This window comes from Anser brachyrhynchus (assembly GCF_964034855.1).
Source record: "Anser brachyrhynchus genome assembly, chromosome: 1".
In the NCBI taxonomy this organism is placed as follows: Eukaryota; Metazoa; Chordata; class Aves; order Anseriformes; family Anatidae; genus Anser; species Anser brachyrhynchus.
The window spans coordinates 32,946,611-32,969,726 of NC_137694.1; the positions used below are offsets into that span (position 1 = coordinate 32,946,611).

Genomic DNA, 23,116 nt, shown 5'->3' on the forward strand with positions numbered 1-23,116 from the left:
ATTATAATTTATCATAACTACCATAATGCTGTTATCTAACAGGACATGGAGAAGCAAAAAGCTCTACACTTTTACTAGCGTTAGAGGCTCTTCAGTACTCATTGATGACAGCAAAAGTGTGTGCGTCAAGAGCAACCTCTGGCCATGGTGATATATACTCTTTGCCCTTTTGTTGCCTTCCTTGTTGAAGCCTGAGTTAATGACAAAGCAATAGTCTTATCTGGCGATTTCCTGGCCTGGATGGGTTTGTATCAGACTTTGTCATTACATAACTAAGAAGGTAAATCTTATCAAGGAAGTGGATGATGGTTTTTGTTTGTTTGTTTGTTTTCTCTTTGTTTGTTTTCCTTAAGATTCTTAACACTCACGTGTCAGCTGTATAATGCTGCTGAATAATAGCATGCAGCAGCTTCCTGTTTAAAGAACAAAATCTATAGCTCATAAGGGACTATGCTAGCATGCTTCAGGCAGGATTGAAAACGTTCAGAAAGCACTAATCTGACATACATTAGAACTTTCTAGCTCTCCTTGGCACTAGAAGCACAGAATTATTTTCTCTACAACCCCAAACATGTAAGCAATGCATGCCAGTCTCAGAACAATTGCACAGCACACACTGTTCTCCAAAACAGACAACTCAAAGCACCTCAGAAGGATGCTGGGGAACACAGACATTTTTTCAATCTCATTTTGTTTTGACACTAGATTGCGTGAAGGATAGAAAGTCACTACGCATATGGTTTCTTTGACTTTTCACCGACTTTTGGCTAGAATGAAACACAGAAGAGCCAGTAAGCATCTTTCACAGGATTTAAAATATTAGACATTTTACAAATAATTTTCAGATGTCATGATGCAGATGTTATCCATTCAGCTTCACAAAATCTGCTGTGATTATAATGTGCAGGAGTGCCCTACTCAACAAGATCACAAACAAATCATGTAATCTATAAGAACACAAAACTACACTGAGCTTATATAGAACCTACTATTATCTTACCTTTACAGATTTTGCAGCAACTGTGAGACAAGGGGATCTGCTGAGATTCTGGACAGTTTAAAGTCATACAAGTGTCTTTTGGAATACGCTGCATTTTGTGGTCCTGTCAAATTGAGGCAATCAGTTAATATTGTGGGAGAAGAAATAAAGATAAACGATAACTTTAGTTGGATTCTAGCATTATAATGTACAAACAAAAAATGCGTATGCCAAATTCCAGGTACCTTCGAAAACTATTTGAAAGGACAGCACAGCACAATAAAAGCATCAGGAACTACCCTATGTGAAAACCTTTCCAAGCAACCAGAAATGTGGAAACAGACCTTATCTGTCAAGCTACTTGCCTCAAAAGTTTCTCCTAAAACCATGCCTGCAAGAGTAACAATTATTTCTCAAAAACTGAGACTACAGATTCCAGAATCAAGGGTCCTCCTTGTGAATACTCTAAGGAAGCTTTCTATTTATCCAGCAACTAAAACCAAACTTGAACATCTTTGATCTCAACAGTGTAGTAGTAACACAGAAGGAAACAGGCACTGATTCACTATTAGGAACAAAGTGCTTCCCAGTTAGATGTGGATCAGCATCTGGAAGTGTCTAATGACAAGGATGGTATCTGGATCTCTTCAGGCATTAGTGCAGGTCACACACAGTCACTGTAGTATGACCACAGTGAAATGCCTACCTTGGCAATCAGGCTACCACAGAAATACCACCTTCAGGCTCCCTCAGACCCTAAATAATGTGTTCTGAAGTGCTCTGGTCCTCTCATGGCAAAGACAGAAATCACAGCAAACAACATGTTCCTCAGAGGCATCTGCCATAAAATCAGCAATCTGGTTAAAATATGAACTCACTGAACTCAGGACCCAGTATTTCTACATGCAAGAAAAGTGCCTAAAATCATGCATAAGCTATTACATGTATTATTATTACAGGTTTAGAATTTGATTTTATATCATCTTTGACACAAAATACAAAGTTGAAATCAAAATTGCCACCCAGATTTTACATTAAACATTCTTGGCACAGAACCTGAAAACTCACTAAATCAAACCAGCCACTGACGCATACTGTACACCAGAACAAACAAAAAACAACAATCCTTCAAAATGAAGAAAATAACCTTTGATAGAAATAATATCAGAGTAGTCTGGATTACATTTTATTCTTTTGCAGACTCTAATTTGGAAGAGAATGTTTCTTTCACTTGTTTTGTAATATTTAAACAGAAAAGAGCATACCTATAGCAGACACAACTGTCATTTATAATGTTTAAAATTATGTGTAACTTGAAAGAAGAAATTTTCTGCATTGCCTTGTTAACTTCACCATAAGTCTTCAAGAATGAAATCTGTGTTAGTGCCATTCCTATCAAGTCTCTCTTGAGTTATTAATTATATCCCTTTAGGAGAACTCTGGTGGTATTAAAATAGGGCCAACCTATGAATTCCTGGCTGACTCACACAATTTACAGTATGGGGACTTTCTGCTCTGAAAAATCATTCACAAGGCTGCTCATCAGAAACAATATGTACTTCAGACCTTTGAAAGGAGAATTTGAGTCAAAGTTGCTGCTTAATATTTCTACCAGGACAAGCAGTCAGACCACTTGCAAACAAGTATCATCAACAAAATGCAGACTAGCATGGGTAACAGAGGCATTTTGTTCCCCGAGCACCTGCCAGCTGCAAGAAACACAAGGCAACATCAGGTAAGTTTTGACGGCTGTGAGTTAATCACAGAATTAATGTCCCAGTTAGCTGCCATGTTGAAAATACAAGTACACAGGCCTGAAAACCATATAACTGAACCATCGGTTTCCAAAATTATTTTGGGCTATCTTCTCCTTTCCTTTTGCAATGGATTTCAAAGTACCTACTCAGGGAATTAAGTTCAAACAGATGAAAAACAACGAGAGAAAGATGAGGTCCACTAGTTTTACTTTGTAAAACACACTTTTTCACAACTGCATGAAAATGTTCTGAAATTTCCAGAAAGCAGTCCCATAGCGAGCTCAGAGCCCCCTCCCTCCAGGAGGCAAGCAGGGCACAAGAGGCTCCAGGGGGCCAAAGGAGGAGATTTTAAGCAGGCATGAGAGCAGAGCACTGGTTCTGAAGCCAATGCGAAACCTGCCATACACTTCTGACCTTCATAGCCAGAAAGGATCTCATGCCAGTTACTGAGTCTAGCAGCCTGGATTTCCTGCAGTCCTGCAGAGTTCGTACAGTGTTAAGCATGGCTGTTAAATTCCCAAACCTGTGCTGCAGCTGCAGGTTCACAGAAGGAGATTTCCCCCTGTTCCTCTGCCCTGGAAATACACACTTAGTTTCTCAGGTCTGCACCGAAGGTATTTCCACACCACCCCTTCAGCCTGGCAGGCAAACCAGGGTCCACCGCAGCCATCTGGGTAACTCTCAATCTGCAGCCATGCCCTGGGGTACATTTTGCCCTTAAAGTGCATTTGTGGCCTGAAGAGCATCTCTGTTCATGCAGCAGGATGAGACCAGCAGTATCGGGCACGTTCTGCTTACAAATAAAACAACAGCCCTTCCCAATTTCAAACACTAGAAAGATAACCAGACATCTGATGTGCCCCCCTCCTTTCCTTCTTTTTTATTCATCTTTTCCACTAAAAATTATTCTGGAGTCCAAATTATGATCTCATCATGTTTGTGCGTCACTTGTACCTGGGCTTACAAATATGAACAATAGCATTGCATGCATGTAAATGGAAACATAATGTAGCCTGGTGCGGTATGTTACTGATGATGCTGAGGATATGTAAGGAGGAAGGAATGCAGCTCAATTGTTAAGCTGTGTAATCAAGGCTGCAGCTATGCAAAGCAAATATATTTGCAAAATATTATGCGGAACTCAGTAAGACAAAACAAACACAGGATGCCTTAGATGCCTTTTCAGTTGCCATTTCCTAACGTAGACCTATATTTCAACAGCTTCATTCAGTGGGACTTTGATATTTCTAACATGCAAGAATTTTTTTTTTCCATCAACAATATTCTTACCTTGCACTCAAACAGAACACAGTCCCCTGAGCTTGAATACACAGTTTCTCTTTGTCCTTCAAAGTAGGTTCTGCCTTCAAATATGCACACCGCTTCAGGAGAAAAAAAAAATACCACAATGATTTTCTAAAAAAGTATTAGTACTCTGTTCATAGAACTCACACACTGTTTTAGAGATAACTGCATTTTAAAATTTAAAAATTGAGTCAGCTGCAAGAATATTCTAAACCCACCTGCAGGAGTCTGGATATAACAGGGGAAAAAATCAGAAGAGAAAAAGATGAAAGAACCAAAAAAGTGTGTATAAATAGAAGGTGAAGGATGGTGAAGTTGATGATGGAGTACTGATAGCAGCTGAGAGGGCAGAAGAGATGCATCTCAGGTCATGACAAGGAAGATGTGGCTGCCTGCCATGGCAGGAATGAAGCACAGAAACACAGCTGGGACCAGAAGCAATGCAGCAGGGGGAAGCCATGCTAAGCAGCCCTATGAAAAGCTCAGAGGTGAAAAGGAGAATAGAGATGTGAGAACAGTGCGAGTGACATTAACAGATAACCAGTGTCTTGAAGAGGAATGTTGTGTAAGAAAGGGCAATCACTGAAGCAACGTATTTACTATTTTTTATTGCAGCTTTTTGATGTATCCCCACCCCAGACAGATCTTTCAAACTTAAGTATTTGTAACTTGATTATTCCAGCTATTTACCATTACTGCTACTCTATATTAGTGTATTTAAATTTTATTGCACAGGAATAGACCTTCAATGATTTTTATTTTTTTTTTTTGGTAGAAGTAGGATCAAACCTCCAGTGGTCAAACCTACCCAGGGCAGTTTTTTGCTGTACCTGGCTACCTGCTACTCCTACACCCCAGCAATACTAGGATTTGCAGTAGCATGCTGACACAGCTCACATCACACTTCTCATCAAAGTTCCTATTTGGTATTTAAGGGTTGGCTAAATGCCCTCAAAGCAAACAACCTCCCTGTTTTTTAAAAAAGGGTCTATTACTGCAATTACTTTATGCAAACTGTAAAGGCTAAGTAATACAACTGCTAGGTACAGAAAATCCTATGTCTGTCTCTACTGCTTAGGACACAGTCAAGGCTCATCAGGTAAGCATACTCATGAAATAACAGGAGTAGGTTACTGCTTTAAAGTTCTGGATTACCTGTTTGAAGCATAATTTGCTAACTGTTCATTTGGAACTGATACTGAAAAAGAAGTGATAGACACAGCAACAAAAAAAATGTGTTTGCTTTTTTTTCCTTCCAAATTTCAAAATATTAGTTTTAATATCTTGTATAAAATAAAGTATCTTGTGTGAAATAAGCCTTTCAAGGATTAATATCACAGTAAGCTCAACACCCCAAATCTCATGAATGGCAGAGTTTGCAGTCAGACTTAATAAAGGTCCGTAATAAAGGGCTAACCGAATGAGAAGGTTTGCACAGCATCCACAAAGAGAGGTCACAAAGAGTTTAGAAAGCTCAATACAATGATACAATGCCTCTTTCCTCTACTAAGAAGGGAAAAAAAAAAAAAAAAAAACACTACTCAAGCTCCTCTAGAAGGAAGGAATACATGAAAAAAAAAACCACATAAATCTTTACTGGGGACTAGCAGATCTTGAATCCAGACAGGAGAAAGCAATCATCCAGTCATATATATATTGACCTCCTATATATTACAGGCCATGACACTAAGCTAAAATACTCATATATTAAGCCCTTTCCCTTGCCCCACACTTTTCAGGCTTTCAAGAACAACTACATGTGACAAGAAAAAACAAAGTATTGCAATGCCTGAGGACCAGACAATGGCAATGGACTGATAACACATCCTTACATTTCCAACAGGCAGCCTATGCCTATTCGTAGTAAAGACAAAAGACATCAAGATCACAGTCATTCTATCATGGAAGAAAACTCTCTCCTGAAGCCAGAATACTCTTAGCATATTAATGAGACCACCTAGGCATCTTTTTTTTAAAAAAAGGAAGTATCCATACTACCTCAAATCACAGTCCACTGAATCCCATCACTTTATCAACAGGGCAAACCTCTGGTTCTTCAGAGAAACTTAGAAAATAAAGTACATAGAAAAACTGCCTGAACACGTCCAGCCTACTGCAACATCAGGAAGTCATTTCTTCATTCCACCAACAGCCCTCTGGAGCCTCCGAATGTCAAATTATCATAACATAGCACTACAGTATTACAAACACATGCTGAAAGCAAGAAAAACAACTATTTTCCATAAAGCCTTGAAAAACAAACAAACAAAAAAAAAAGATGATGAACAGAGAGACTCACAAATTCTAGGGCTGTGAGAGATTGCTCTGCCCAGACAGACTCTCTTGAGTCTCACACACAAGTGGAAGAGTGTTTCTCAAAGGCTTGAAAGTCATTGCAGTGTGTATGTTTCAAGGCACATGTTTGTATGGGTCCCAGAAAGTCCAAGCAATGCTAACGTCCCCACACCCACTCCTTGGTATGCCACCATAACTCCTGACCACCAAGCAGCTAGAAAATTACACCTAATTAATTGAATTTCCTTAGACAAAACTTCCAACTATTGGAATTTGCTGTGGCTTTTTCAGCAAGGCTATAGATCCTCCAGGTATCAGCAACCTGCCTATACAAAGTGACCAAACTATGTTTAAGATGAGAAAAAAATCAACGTCTTCTTATGGACTGCTGCTCTCTAAGACTACAGTCAAAAGGAACATTTCTTCTTGAAGTCATCAAAATCAACTTTACTTCAATTATTTATTTCCTACTTGTGTTCTGTAAAACCTGAAGGATTCCACCACCATTAGACAGTTCCTGCCATTAAGAATCTGAAAGAACAAGGTCAAACCCAGAAGCTCTTATTCAGAGCACTAGCACTTATTTCTTCTCTTTTCACGAGTGCTAATCTAGATCAAATAAGCTGACAAAAAACACATGGACAGTTCATCTACACCAGCACTGGCTCAATGTTTAACACGACAAATACCAGTGGTTTTAGTGATGGTCTAAGTTTGCCAGTGCACACTGTCTTGTCTTCTCCAAGCCCTCCATAAATGCTTCTCTTTCCCAGTCCTCTTTTCTTCTGCTGGCCACAGAGGAGACATCCTGACAGATAGCAAAGAGCAGATTTTTGTCAAGCTACTTGAACATTTCTAGGAACTTTATATTAAGGTTGTCAACAGAGCACACTTGGAAAGATTTCTAGTAAAATAAAGGTACTAATCTTCTTATCCCCTGCTTTTCTGCTAAGACAGCAGGACCTATATCCAGAACACCTTTCTTTTCCAGCCTCCTGCCAGCAATTGACACAGCCAGTACATATCCCGCAATGCTGGTGCTCCATGTCTTTATTTTCCTTCAAAAATAAAGATATTTCAACAACATGAACATCTGGACTAGAACAGTGTAATTGGAAAGTCCAGTGAAGATTTAATTTCTGCTTGGCTAGATGCTTCCCAAGATACTGTGATTAGTTTGTGATTGGTATCTCTCTGGGGAAACATAACATGTTTCTTCCTAATTCCTTTCATCCAACAGATTGAGTCACAGTCAAGAAATTACCTGATGATTAGTTGTTTCACAACTTGATAGTTATTGCCTATGTAGGATTTCTCTACAGTCGGATCACATAAACCATTTCCTCCTGCCATCAAACTTCCATATCCCCCTAAAACATCCTCCTAAAACGTACCTAAAACAATGTATATTATTCAAAGCTTTATTTTCTAAGAAGTTGAAACAGGAAGTCTACAAAACCTACTAGGAAGTCTGACTACTCTTGATCTACTGGTATACATAAGGTGATCAAATATTACAACAGTAGATATCAGTACAGGCTCTAAAAATTATTAGGAAGGTCTGCTTATATATCCATGACTAATTTGTGCAGATGTAGTAATAATAATACAACTATTCCCTGTAGTAGCATTTAACAGACTGTGCTAACACAGCATCTTCTTCATATTCATCCAGCAAAAAGCATCTTTCAGGAGCCCAGTGGCTGTTGTGTTCACTCTGTGAATTACCAGCACTCTGTCAAGCCACCACTTCTCTTTCACCATCCTTTTTTCTTCCCATTGGCCTCCATATGAGACTTTCCCTCTGCATTTATGTGTCCTTAAAACGTCTACACAAAATCCACAACCCAGCTAATTCTCACCTTCTGTTGACTGATTTCACAGCATGGAATTTTTTACATTTTCTCACTTATGTGTGTATCATCTTTGATATCTAGATTGTTCATGCCTTCCTCTGAGGAATGCCCGTACGGTTCCCTGTGCTCATCTCATTTTGATTCAGACTTATCACCAAGTAAAGGTTTAGAACATTGATGAACTCCTCAAACTACTTTATTTTCTTGTATTCATAACCGTCTATCGAGTAGCAGATATGACTTGAAGTTTGGTGAAATGTGTCAGTTGTTATGAATGTACACCTTAAGTCTGGTAACAAATTCTATGTTTCTGCAACTTTGTTCACATAGGTTGGTTTGTGAAACAAACAAACAAACAAAACAACAGCATATAAATAAAATCTCATTCATTTAATTATTTTCCAGCATCCTCCTTGGAATCTCCTTGATTACATTCTCCACTGTTCAGAGATCAAGGCTGAGACATTGTTTTAGTACCATTAATCCTACTTTGCAAACCTCTGTGTGGTTTTATCCTTAGAAATGCACATAGAGGTAATGGTCACCTGCCACAATTTTCTCTCTCTACTCCTGTGCCATTATGAGGCATGTTCTCACCCCTTTCTCATTTATTTTTGCAGGGATTCAGGTGTTACTTTTTTGTTGTTGTTGTTTATTTCCTGGATAGCACAAGTTCCTCTGCAACTGCAGTCAGTGATATGATTTGTTTCATTTCATGCCATCCCCCTCAACAATTCAAAGTGATTCTAAATTTCAAGCTGGAGAAAATATTGCCTTTTCTTTTTTTTTAATCGATCACTGTTGAAAAGATACATGTATATCCTTCAGCTTCCTCCTAAAAAAAATATAATCTGATATGAAATTTCCTAATTATAAAAAATTGATTACTATCCGTATCTTATTTCTTGTTAGCCAGAAACACTGAATGCCTCTATTGCATTGAGAACAAAAAGAAAAGCAATAGGGAAGATGCTTTACTTACTACTAATACTGTAAGTGCATTGGGTACTATAAGCAATACTCTTCAATTTTAGGCTGCGGGATCAAAATACTTGGAAATGTATGTTATAATCACACATTCAGAGAGACCAGCTGCAGTGTCCTCATATTTACTGACCCTAGGTTTGCCTTCCTCTTTCCTCTACTCAGCATCCACAATGCTATTAGCATTTTAACAAATAATAATTAATATAAAATTAGATACTCTGTTCACATCTGCAGGGAAAAAAATTTACTCATTTAGACTATTTTAGAGAATGTATCTATACACAGGGAATCTGGACACTGTGTTTGATGTCAGCTTCTCTCAATAAAGGCATTATTGCTACCGATACAGCAACATTAACTTGGTTAAATATGGCAGCCAAAATATTTATACTGATAGACATCCACAACTTTGGCTTTAGATCAATGAACCATATTCTGTTTGTTAAATAGAACTGGAATATTTTGGACCCTAAATATAGGATTTTGAAAACTTGGACATGATTAATGCAATCATAATGTCCATCCGTTTGCCAAATTAACTGTGTTGGCCACCCAGTACTCAAAACAACTTTCTCAGCAAAATGTCAAGCAATAAAATCAAATGCCAAGACAAAAGTGCTAGAGGGTGTCAAGAGACAAAAAGCAATTAAAGTTCCTATTAATTATATTATATGACTATTGTATTACAATTACATTAAAGGTTTATAAATAGCACAACAGTCTGCAAGACCAAAAGAATTCCAATGCAAACACTGCATGCCCACTTAATCCTCTTTAAAGTGGGATTAGACATCTTTTGATGGACTCCTTTTGTCAGCTGTTCTTAAAAGTAGTTACATAATTGTGTCTTAGTTAAAGGTTCAAGTAGATATTGCATCAAGTCCTGACAGTGACTAATGACGGGGAAGTTTCTGCTTCGGTTCCACCTTCTCTCAGTGGGTATTGCTAGAGGCTAACTATAAAAGGTGCTTTTCTGAAGAACTGTGCTTGTAGGAAAACGGTGCAGTGCAGAAAAATAAGCAGACACCTCCCTAAAACACCCTCTACTTCATCACATGCTTAAACTCACAAGTACAACCATCAGAAAGCCTCAAGTCACAAGGATCCATATGTAAGATAAAGTCTGGTGAATTGATTAGGACTATGTTGAGAATTTCTGAAAACAGTAAGGATCTGATGAGGGCCTCCATATGTTCTAGTCACTGTTATAAATCTATGAGAGGTAAATAGTTGCCACCATCAGCATTAATTTAACATTATAAAAAGCAGGTTGTGTTCTCCATTTCCATGTTTTAAGTTCAGCCCACCAATGAACATAAGGAGGGCAGCTACTCCTGCAACAGTGCTTATATGGGGCAACTGTTACCTGGTTTCACAGGGAATTCAAACAGAGGGGAAGAGAGAGGAATTAAGCATGCTATTCATTGGGATACTACCCACATTTTTTTCCCAGATTTACCATGGAAAAGTAGAGTGTGCCAATGATATGTAATTCTTTAAGTATCTTTGCTGGGGTGATGGCCTTAAGGCCACAGATGATGTTAGCATACACAGTAAAAGGCAAGTTTCTCTGAAGGGCAACACTTTCAGAGATTTTACAATTTGTTTCATTTAAAAGCACTTAAAGAAAAAAAAAAAAAGCCTATGAAAACAGCAAAACTACTCAGTTTACCAAGAAATTGTAAATCTTGTGAGGTTTGGACCAGATGAACTTCAAAAGACCCTTCCAACCTAAACCATTCTGTGATTCTGGGAAAAGAACTTTAAGTGACATTTCCATGCACTCAAGCCATTGAGGTTACAAAGAACTTCTGCTTCAAAAATGTACAGTTACTTCCAAAGATTTTCTGTTTTTGTTTTGGATCAAAAGCTTGCCCCAACGTTATTCAATCACCCACAGACTACATCCTTATCTGAGTGACTACCAGGAACACTACAGATGCCCCCATTCCCAGCCAGACTCTCCTTTGCCCAGACAACTTCTGCAGACACTTCACTCATACAATTCTGCACCATGAATTTGCTGCACATGCCTCTGTGGACAAGGCACAACATCCCATGACCTGACTTCATCTAGTTCCATTAGCTTTGCCTATTTTACTATGTTTACTTTCCTCCCAAATCCAAGCACTTTCACTTCCCCTCCAAATGGCAGCTCTTTGTTAAGTTGGATATTACAGTAAGAGACAAGTATGCCTTATTTTCACAATTGCACAGGCCAGTCTAATGTGTTTATAAGTTCCCAGGAGTGAATTAGTGCACAGATGGAGTACCATATCTATATCTGTTGTTAGATCTCAGTTCTTTCAAAGCACCTGTATAGAAGGAACTAGGTCCATGAAGGAACTGAGCAGAATTTCACACTCCCACCTCCTCCTTTACCTATTTTCATTCCTGCATAAGGAACCTGCCCATCCTCCCAGACCTCTTCTGAGACCTATCATCCTTCCTCCCTCAGTTGAGCTGAAATTACAGGATTAGTTGGCATAATCACAAACACCCCAGAGAACTCTACTTAATGTTCCTAAGCTAAGTCCTTAGCATTAGTTTGGCAAAAGGTTTTTTAAAAAGATAGCAAGGTAAACACATTTTTGGAAATCTTGATTAAATTTATTTATGCAAATCAGCTTTCCAAATCTGTTATATACTCTCTCTCAACATTCATTATCAAATAGCATTTAATCAAAAACTAATCTAAAAAAAATCAGGTGCTACCAATAGAGTTGGAAATCTTCAAAACATAATTTTAAATATAAACCTATGTACACCTAGGGGCACCTCATGCCCCTGCTTCTGAAGGCTGCTAGAAGTTACTATTTCCCATTGTGCATTCCCAAGCAATAGGGTACTTCACATCAAAAGTCAGTTCATGACTTGAAATATTTAAAAATGTAAAAGCAGCTGGAGCAGATGCTTACAGATTCTGCTGTGTCATAGCTAATTTTTCCACAGTGCAGCTGTTGATGCTCTGACCCAGTTACTGGAAAACAGTAAACTGGTGTTCACAGAAACTGGTAATGTTACTATTCCTTTTTAGTTTAGAAGTTCATCAGTGAAAGCCTCAGAGTGGCTGATTCCACCAACAGAAAGGGGAAAGGAAAAAAAAAAAACATATGTGTATTAACACTCCTATTGCCTCAGGCGGACCTTTCCAGACATTAGACTCAGAATTTACACGCTTGTGCAACCACCTATTTTTGTCTATATGGGGCAACAGAGCATGTCAGCTTCTAGGAGAGCCGCTATACTTCCATCTCAATGACATGTCAGCCAACTCATGTTGTTATGTTTTTTCCTTTTTCTTTGTCTGCCACTGCCTTTCTATGGAAAGTAAGAGTCAAAAAGAACAGTTTAAGAAAATATTTCATTTTTAATTGTAGTCTATTATCATCAAATCTGCAAAAGGTTCTGCAGCTTCAATGGCACAGAAAATAAATAGGTTAATCTTTAAATGAATAAGTTCATTGTTTTCATTACCAAGAATCTCAGAAATTACTGGAATGGGTCAAATAACAATAAGAGAACATACTTTATGAACTTTATGGATTTTTTTCTCAGTATTTTTCATTTTTTCACATTCTTGAAAACCCGAGAGAAAAATATCTGTTTGTATTGAACAATTCTTGAATTTGTTATCAACAGATTATTAGCAAAGATTAATTTTTATTTTTATTAGCTGCAGAGATCTAGTTCAGATATCTGGTTGAATTAAACAGGAACAGTGGAATTATGATGATCAAACTTGACATATAAGAAATTTGGGGTGGTATCCTAGCAAAAACAAGTGCTATCTTTCCTATGGAACAATACAGTTTTGTCAAAGGGAACTTTATCAAGACTTAGAAAATGAATTTACCTTCATATCCCACTGTCTGTGATCACATCAGCTCAATATATGGGGAATACTTCAGTATTTCATAGAAAATGTGAAGAGCATATAATAATGTTGGTAATGTATTTTCAAGATACAAGATAACCTTATTACAATATTGAATTATATCAAGAAGTCAAATTAGCTTCTCCATTCTCTTCCCTCTAAGTTTTAATTGTTCTAGTAGCTAAACCAATGGGAACAAATATCTTGAGAGGGAAAATTAACAAACAAACAATTTTGCCTTCATATCTTGAACCAGTAACTCAGTATGTGCATTTCCTGCAGGACATAATCCCAAATATGAAAACAAGACACTGTCCATAGTCACAAGAGCTCCATGTCAGAGCTCATGAATGTCTAACGAGAAAGGCACAGAGACACCTGAGAGAGAAGTCTGACAGGAGAATGAGTAATTTCTTCTATTTTTCCACTGTTTTTCCCACATCTGTGTTTCAATATCTAGTGTTTCATCTCTTCTTTTAAACTTCAGTTTTCAAATTCTGCCAAACAGTGGATTGTCTTTTGTGTGTACAGTAGCTAGACTAATGGCTCATCATACAGAAGGATTTTAAAGATACTTTAATACAAATAATCAATGCAATCTCAGTACAATATCAAGTACAACTACTTAAATAAACTTGCTTACTGCATCTACTTACAAGTAGATGGTCTGCTAAGAACTGCCCTCTAAAAGGCCAAATCCAGTTTGTTTTGAAACATGACCTTCAAGCTTCTGACAAAAAAGAAAAAAAAATCAAGCTGTCATCCTCCAAGGGAGAGAGCTTCTTATGTTCCACAAAATATTTTATTTCAGTGACTTCCTTAGGATTGTATTTAACAGAACTTAAGATTTGTCCACATATGTTTAAAAGTGGTTAGACTTCAAAACATGGAATTTTATTGGAAAGAATGAAGGACAGGACTCTTGCTTTCTATAATCAGTTGTCAGCAAGAAGGAAGGAATGATTGGGACTTGCTTTAAACAGCAGCTGGTAAATATACTGATAAATAGGTTTCCAGATGATGAAAGAGTGTTGCAAGGCACATACAGACTAGTTTTCAGAGAACAACAGAAGCCAAGATAAGGATTTTTAATTTGTTTGTTCACACTGTAAGAAATCAACCTGTTCCTTACATTGAGTTTTCATGGAGTTCAAGATGTCACAATGGATATAGGAGCGAAGATGCAAATGTGTGAAATGGGTGAATTGGAAAGATGGTTGAATTGATGCATGAAAACGAGGACATGATTCTTTTATTTATTTCTATGTCTATTTTAAATTTCTATTTTTAAAATGTACTTATTTATTTCCACATTTTTTCAGAGCAACTCTGCAACAATAAAATGCAAAACGAGTATGTGGTTATATGTGCTTGTGCCATACCACCAACTCTATACACACAAAGCTGCAAAAGATTTGAAAAAGATTTAAGTACTTTGAAGTAATATTCTACTACTGTTAAACAACATCTTTGAGAATTTTGCAACATCCATTTGCATGACTGTTACCTTTTCTATCCTCTAATCACAGGTGATTTCTCATTTTGGAACCTTGAGGACCTACTAAGCTTCTGGATATAGTAAGATGGAAACATCTACAAAACAAACACCCTTTTCTCAAGACTTCAAAATTGACCTATAGAGGACACTGCATTTTAGTGAATGTGAATATAAACTAATGAGACAGCGTAAGGAAACAGTACCTGAATTTTTAGCTCTTTGTTAAAGTACTGATAAAGGAGAATTATGCCAGTTTATCCTTCCTACCTCCAAAGTATTTGAAGATTTCACCTACTAGAAATAAAAGGTGTGTGCCCATTTTCCAGAAGAGTTCAGAACACCGTCTTGTTTGCTTTCAGGATAGCAAAAAATGAATCTGATAATTGAAACCAAGTGTTTTCTGCCCCAATTTACCACATCAAAAAATTATGTCACTTTACCATTCTAACACAACTGGACATCAGAAATGAGCAAGATAAAAATGCTGTTCTCTACCATGATACCTTATGACAATTCAAAACTGCTTCACACAGAAAGACTTAGGCTGGTCAACTACCTTCCTAAACAAACAGGAAGAGCTTTCATTTTAATGGAAATATACTACCAAAAAAATAGTAAAAACACTCTCTATATTAGCAAGAACAGTGATACAAAACATGCCAAGTACTGTAGATACAGCCCTGGGCCCAGTGAAGAAAGCATACTGCAGAAATTCTTCTAAAAAAGAGGATTGCAAAGACTGTTTTGAAAGGAACAGATGAGGAGAGCATGAGAAAGGACAGTTACACCATAGATTTCAGTTTTGAAGTTGTGTCTAACATGAGCGAAAGTTGCCATTATTTGAAGCAGAAAATATTTTATGACCTGACAAATGTAGAAACGGTGATCAATAACAGCCTGGAGGTCTCTACACCACAATTCAGATACCTGCAAGTGATGGCTAAGAAAGGTAAACCAAACAATAGAAGGATAAATTCACTACACGTTTCCACTGAAAGATGTTCAGATTTCTACAGTCAGAAAGACTGAAAGCCACTGGTTTAAATTGTTATCTTTATAAAGAGAAAAATAAAGGGTAACAGTATACATCATTTTATATTAACCTCACTGAATCAATGTCATTCATATTTTACTATCCCTTCCTTAGACTGCCAGGGAATCAAGATCACATTATTGAGGGTTTTGTGGGGGTTTTTATTTTCCAAATTTTATTTATTGATTTTCAGCCTCCACAACCTTCCCATTTTCTTAATTTCACGTGACCGAAGCGCTGCCAGAAAACTGTACATGCTCCTTCTTTTACACTCCCATGGCTCCTAGCAGTGTCTTCTCTAGGCCAAATTTTCACCTAGATGCCCCTTGACAATATGGCAAACTTGTTATTAATACAAGCATGCCCAGTGCAAACTGGTCTTCGCAAAAATGCACATCTCAACAAGTCCTAAATCTTTTTTTAATTTGTTTGTTTGGGGGGGGGGGGGGGAGGAGTCGGCTCTAGCCGACTCCATGAAGTGCTCTCTGACTCCTACGTGCTACTTTTCTGTGACTTCTTCCTAAATTTGCAGTTTGGAGGTTTTTGACAAAAGCCAAATTCTGCCAAATTCAGAAAACATGCCCATTAAAGATCATTGTTACTAGTACTACAGACATTTGTAGAGCAAAAGCTCCAGGCAGAACCCAGAGCATCAGCTACAAGCTTCTGATTTGGCAATGGGCTCCTGATTATGGGACATATATAAATATATGCATCTAATGATGCAATGACGTTAGCTTACTACTGTTAAGAACAAACATACTGAAATCAATGTATAGCCACATGAACACCCACATAACTTAGGTGATTTTTTTAATTATAAATAGAACCAGATTTTGTGTTTATTTATTTTATAACACCCGACTAAGCAAATTCTGGTGAAATCAGCATTATTGAAGTTGGGTAGTGACATATTATAAGACTGGAACATCTGTCCACTTCCAGCTGTCTGAAAACCAAAATATTCATATCTAACATATGTTAATGTATTATTTGCACTGGAAGTAAAATAAAGTAACAATACACTGAAGGGTTTTTATATTTTGTGAATTCCCTGGTAAGAATATAATAAAAAAGAAATGGAAAAGAATAGGTTCCTTTCCCTGACAGCCAAGACAAAATAGGTTGTAAGCAGAGTAGGAGAAAGCAGATGACCTACAGCAAAATTTCCAATGTAAAAAAATATTACTAATTCTCTACTGATAAAATTACCAATATTATGTTTCCAATTTCTCCTTTAGTATAGATTGCTATACATACAGTGTAATGTATTTTAATGTATAAGGATTTTTTTAAACACTTTATAATTCCTTCCTCATGCACACAGCAGGACCAAAACAGAGTTACATTACCATTAACTGGAATTCTCCTCAGACATTGATACCTTGCCTCCAGAGCTATAGTCTTCCAGTTGAGTTTCATAATGCACGGGGTCCAGAATAGTTAAAAAGCAACCAGCCTAGGAAGGAGCTGCACTTTGGTGCACTAAAAGTCTGACTGAGGCACAATGCACTGGATCCCCTAATTCTCCTCAGCTAGCACAGAACAATGCAACTCAAAGGACATAGGGAAGGAGGAAAGGAAATGTCAACATAAAATACTTTGAGAAGTCTAACTACTGCAATCTGTATTTTAATTTACACAGTACAATGAACACACTGGGAGTGAGCTTCCTTTTCAGAAGGGAACTGCGAGTGAAAATAGAAAAAAAAAAGAAAGAGTTTCCCTTCTGATGTAGGCATATTGTCCAGCTTACAAGCTCTGCCCAAAAAGCTCATAACAATTATAGCATTGGAAATTTAGCTGATGTAAACCAAAGATATTGCTATGGTATATGTGTAGTTTGAAAATTACTGTAGCTTAACCATGAAAGATATAGCAGAGACTGAGCAGCTAGAGTCAAGGGTCCTGTCACACCATTAGAGACTGGTCTTGCCTACCAAAGCCAAGTGGAGTGTTTCCATTTTCTTCAGCTGGCTTTAAGTTCAGCACAAGAAAAGCACCCAAAACATTTTTGGAGTGTTAAACTTCCTGAGATGTTAAACTTCCTGGAGAAGAGAAGGCTCTGAGGATATCTTCTCAATGTGTGTAAATGCTTGATGGGAAGGAATGAAGAAGGAGTCAGACTCAGCAGTGCCCATTGACAGGACAGGAGGCAATGGCAACAAAGTAAAACACATTAAATCCCACCTGAACAGAAGAAAATACTTTTTTTTTTAATTTTTTTTTTTTTTATTATTATTACTGTGAGGGTGAATGAGCACTGACACAGGTTTTCTGGAGAGGTTGTGGGGTCTATCTCTGGAAGTACTCAAACCCAACTGAACATGGCCCTGGATTTCCTGCTCTAGGCAACCTGGCTTGAGGAGGGGAGATGGACCAGGTGATCTCAGAAGATCCCTTCCAACCTCTACCACTCTGTGAGGTTCTGAGCTTTATAGCTCTGATAGTATGCTGGATTCACAGATGATACATTCACCAATTATGCTCTTCCATAATACCTTTGTAAACCTAAAATAGCTCCACTGATTTTATTGACCTACATGAGTGCAAGGACACATTTTTTCCCCTCAAAAATAGTTTGTGCTTTTTCTAAATAATTAATAATAACACCTTTATTTTTCAGACATGGAGTTGCTAAAGTAATAAAATGGTAAACAAGCAGTAAAGTACACTGTGGTTCATCTCTGTAGTACAAGCTTCTATATGATGCTTTTTATCTGTCATTATAATGTGATACTATCTTTGTATGTATTCAAAGACCTGAGGGGAAAAAAAAAAAAAAGTTGATGGAAACCATTTCAGCATAGAAAATCCAGAAAACAGAGGCTGAAGAGACACTATTCCACTACAGTGTTAAATAACACTCAGACATTCTACATGCTGACTACAAGAGGTTATAATAAATGCCATGGTTCTAGGAAATAATCCAGTGCCAGCTATCTTCCAGACATCTTTTAGTAGTGTTCTGAAAGTAGTCTAATTTATTTGATTTTTCACATATTTAAAAAAAAAAAATCATCTTGGAATAACAGAATTTCTGCTCTACTTGCATTTGTATCTTTAAAAAGCCACAGAAATATTTATCATCAAAGAGCAACTAATCCTTTGCATTAGTGAGAATGTCTTCACCTTTATATTTTAAAACACGCATTTTAAAAAAATGGTAAATGAATAACCATTGCTTCACTGTTGAAGAAAAAGACTTAAGCCTACACAGGCTCTTTTGCATGAACTAAGAAAGCTCCTTCTTGTTTCCTCCTCTATAAATGCCTGTTCTGTCCCCCTGAGGTCCCCTGGTCCCCTGCAGCACTGACACACTTGCCTTGCCCCAGCTGGCCTGCTGGAGCTGGGCTTTGTTTTCCAGACTACCCTTTCCTCTGATTTCCTGCAAGGATGAGATGACCTGTTCAATAGGCATAGAAGTAATTCAGCACACGAGTGCACACTAATCATGTCATTCAACCACATCGAGCCACAGCCTCTTCTCTGTGCCACATTAAATGCTAGAGGATGTCCTCCGGCATGTGGGAGGCAGAGTCTGAGACTGGTGTGCTGAGCTGCCACTGGCAGCTAAAGCAAGGTGGCGCCACTCCTTCAGCCCTGAAAAAAGGAGCCAATTTTGTGAAAAGATTAAACTTAGTAAGCAGCACAGCTAAGTATTAAGTACATAATACTTCAACCTACCTGAACAAATATTAATGAATTTGCAAAGAAGCTTAATCAACACCCCTTAATTTTCTAGGTACAAATTTTTCGCCATTGCTGATGGTCAATTGCTCTGCATATGAGAACCAGCTGGAATTTTACAGTCCCTTCTCTGTGTTAGTAGGCCAGGCATGCTGGAGCTTGCAAAAGAGTGTATAGATTTGCAGAGAAAAATCAAAGCACCATGAAGAGAAAAAGGGGAAATCCCCTTAATTGTGACTATAAAATTAAAAGTTTCTGTAAGCTAGCAAAAGAGATCAGTGCATCAGAAACCCATTCATTTTATAAAAACTAACATTTGCATATTTGTATTTTAATCATTTTATTCAAAACCCCTTTCTGAGTCACAATAACCTCATATGTGCTCTCTCCATGCTTGCTAGCAACAGAAATGGCAGCTGACCTGACACAGTTCTATGCTTCTTACATCTGCTTAAAATACTTGTGCTAGAGTGCAGATTTTGCTACAATGCACCAAAAAACATGAAATGTCCAGTTTCAGAAAAAAACAAGCACATGGAAAATCACAGCCTGTAGATTTAATATAATGGCTTAGACTTTAGCCCCCATTAAAACCTGTTGCGATAGATTTAAATAGTTTGGGATTAGATCTATAAGTGTCTGCAATGTCCTGAGAAGGACGGTGATAAGAATAGACCTATTTTCTTCCTGGAGATCAGTCTTCGGTGATGGGAATTATTACTGTGCCAGACAGTGGTACAAAGATCACTTCTGGGCTTAAGAAGAAGGAAGTCAGCTAGTTTGTTAAAAATACACTGACTTCATTAAAAAAATACATATATAACAGTTATTGGAAGCGATGCCTTAGTGTTAATACACTAACTAATAAGAAAGTTACCATAAAAAGATTTGCTGACCAAGTACCAATTGTCTCAGCTACTAAGACATTGTCAGTCCTTTCACGATTCACTTAAGATAAATGAACTTGTCCTTGTACATTTTAAGCCAAGTCCATGGGCTAAAGCAATACTTCATAGAGTCAGTAGAGGAGCTTAATTTCTCCCTGTTTTGTATCAGCACATATCACCACACAATGCATTTTTCTCTGCAGAGGAAAAAAAAGAATATAATCATCTCTTGCACATACCTTCTCAGATAGGTTTAAAATTGCACTTGGAATAGAAAAGAAAGTGGCCTCTGCTTTCCAACTCCAAACAATTCTCCATAGGAAGCTCCCATTGATCTAAGAGGCATGCTTTGGCAGCTTGACCAAATTCTCTGTTGAATAGCTTGTCTGTAGCTGAAACATATACCCAGCACATTGGCCAATTCATGTGCCTGGGAAGGTTGTAGCTGCTTTTAGTCCATTAAGGACAACAGAAAATAATGTGATAACTCACACGCACTGTCATTTCTATTGGTACCAGCATTGACCTTCATGCAGGACAAAACAGAACAAGCTGTCTGAGTGTTCTCAAGCAAAGATATGCGGTTTGGTCAGAAGGTACATGTCTGGTTTTATTATGCTTTAGCATATAAGAAGAATCAAAGTCAAAGCTATAATTATTTTTCTACCACATTCCATAATACCCGTTCTTCCCTGAACTAAATATTTAAGAAAAAAAAAAATGCGGTCAGTTGTGCTGAAATTCTTGAAGTGTTGAAAATGTCATCAAACAAGGCACAACATCACTGCACTGCCCAATTCTTAAATGCTGAGCTGGGCTGAAATTCATTTCCTAGTGCTTGGCAGTGTGACTGTCTCTCACCAGTCTCTTAGCTTAACTGCTTAATGTCAGCACCAGGCTTAAAAATTCAGCACTTTCCATTCCTATGCGACACAGCTGATACTCATTGAAGTAACTCATGGAAAGATTAATCTCACAGTTCTAGCTACCTGAAAGTTTGGTATCTAATCTATTTGCCTGGCCTCCCTGTGTATAAGGCCTCCTGTGGGAAGAAACATGCACCTCCACAAGGCAATTCATCTCATCTACTCCAGCCACCTCTGAGCACCAAGCACCCTCTGGATGTGCCAGTCCCTGTCACTGGCTATTGAGAGAGCCTAACTGATGATGATGCCCATAGTAGTAAATGAAACATGAGAGGTACATGAAACAGTAAGTGCCTACAGGCTCAAACACTGGTGCGTAATCCTCCACACAGTTCAAGTGTTAGCACAACTCATGGCAGCCCCTTGGCCTGTACCAGCCAGCAATCTTTGATGCAATGCCAGGCATGGTTTGGGGGACAGGACTGATCAGGAATCATTCCCAGTCAGCCATCTGGAGGCAGACACTGTTTCAGGGGAAGGGCAAGAGAGCTTGACCATGTATTTGCGAGCCACAAGTGGCACCTAGCCCCAGGGCCACAGGACTGTGCCCTGATTCATGTAGTAACATATGTAAAGCCACTTCAGACTACAATCCCAAATTCTATGTGTCTAAAGCCATGCTGAATGAATCCATTCTGAATTACTCAAAACAAAACAAAAAAGCTGTGAAGCCTGCTTGCTCGTCACTGTGAATGTCTTAAGCACTGTCTATTTTTACTCTTTATGCCAGCTGTCATTACATCAAACCCCACTCTTTTAATTTTTTCTGGCTTTGTTATCACACCAGCAGAAGAAAGAAAGAAGGATGGAGAGAACTCAGCCCTGAGACGCAACACTAAGGCTGCCACAGCTACCACTGCCTGGGCAGTTTAACCCTCCCAAGAGGCTGGCAGAAACAGTCCATCATCTGGTGTGATGTACCACAAATAGCAGGAAGAAATAGCCATACATGTTGCATCTCACAAAAAATACTAAAACTCAGTGAAAGACATGGGTATGGGCCTCAAATTTTCTCAGCATTTATGATTGATTGTCCAATAGTAAGGACAGTGGCTCGTTGAACAAGAAACCCTAATTAGCTGCTCTCCCAATTATAAGCCATCTGTGTTTGGTCAGATGTCATCACCTAGACAGATGCTACATCCCCTGATACTGTTCTAAGAATTGAGAACAAGAGAACAAAAAAGTTATTTTCAGAAACTACCTAAATGGAGGAACTCAACTTTGAACCACTGAGCAAGAGCTGTGGTCACTGAGCACACTGACCACGATCAGCTCAGACCTTGATCTGAAGACACCAAAAAGGCAGGATATAGCTGGAACACCACTAACTCAGTGAGTACTTGACATTTCCACCAAACGGGCCTGGAGAATAAATGAGGGTCCTACAGCCACCACTGCATCTAACTTCCACTCTTCACACTTTCAGTGGAATTTAGCTATCTTGTCAATGGGACTCCAGTCTACACCATCAGTCCTTTGGTTCTCAGGAATTGTCCACTTAAAATATTGTGGGGTTTTGATTTCTTTTTGTTTATTTGTCAATTTGTTTGTTTTGGTTTTGGTTGTTTGTGTGTGTTTTTTTAAGGCGCTTTAAATAAACTAGGTGAAAATAGTTTTGAAATAGATGAAAATAGACAAAATAGACAAGTTTTCAAAATAAATTTGTAATTCTTTTTGTAGCTTGTCAAGAGTTATATGTGGTGTGTTCATTATCAATTATGTACTGGCATCAGATTAACAGCACTGGAAGCTAAAAAGCTTTGATAACATTAAGAACATCAAAAAGGTGATACCAGAGTAAACTTCACAGTGTGCTGTACCAGAGCTGTACCTTAACTGCAGGCAGGTGCATTAATGCTGTATGACAAGTTCAGTGTCCGCATGCCCATTCACATTTCTTGACCTTCACAAAGACTCCCAATAAAAATAACAAATTCATAAGAACTCTTGAGATGTGAGTGCTTCCCTGTTAACATTTGGATGGAGAATTCCCAACTAAATTTGCAAGCAGTGCATTACAAAA

At 38.0% G+C, this 23,116-nt stretch overlaps 1 protein-coding gene across 1 annotated transcript in view; it reads right to left on the reverse strand.

Moving 5' to 3' along the window:
- NELL2 (neural EGFL like 2) overlaps positions 1–23,116 on the reverse strand; it is a 147,042-nt gene that overhangs the window by 77,844 nt on the left and 46,082 nt on the right. Inside the window, exons 10-11 of the mRNA XM_080576681.1 lie at positions 4,027–4,118; positions 1,001–1,103 (exon numbers count right to left, since the gene is read on the reverse strand). Coding sequence (XP_080432807.1) covers positions 1,001–1,103; positions 4,027–4,118 — 195 coding nt within the window. The remainder of the gene's footprint in view (positions 1–1,000; positions 1,104–4,026; positions 4,119–23,116) is intronic.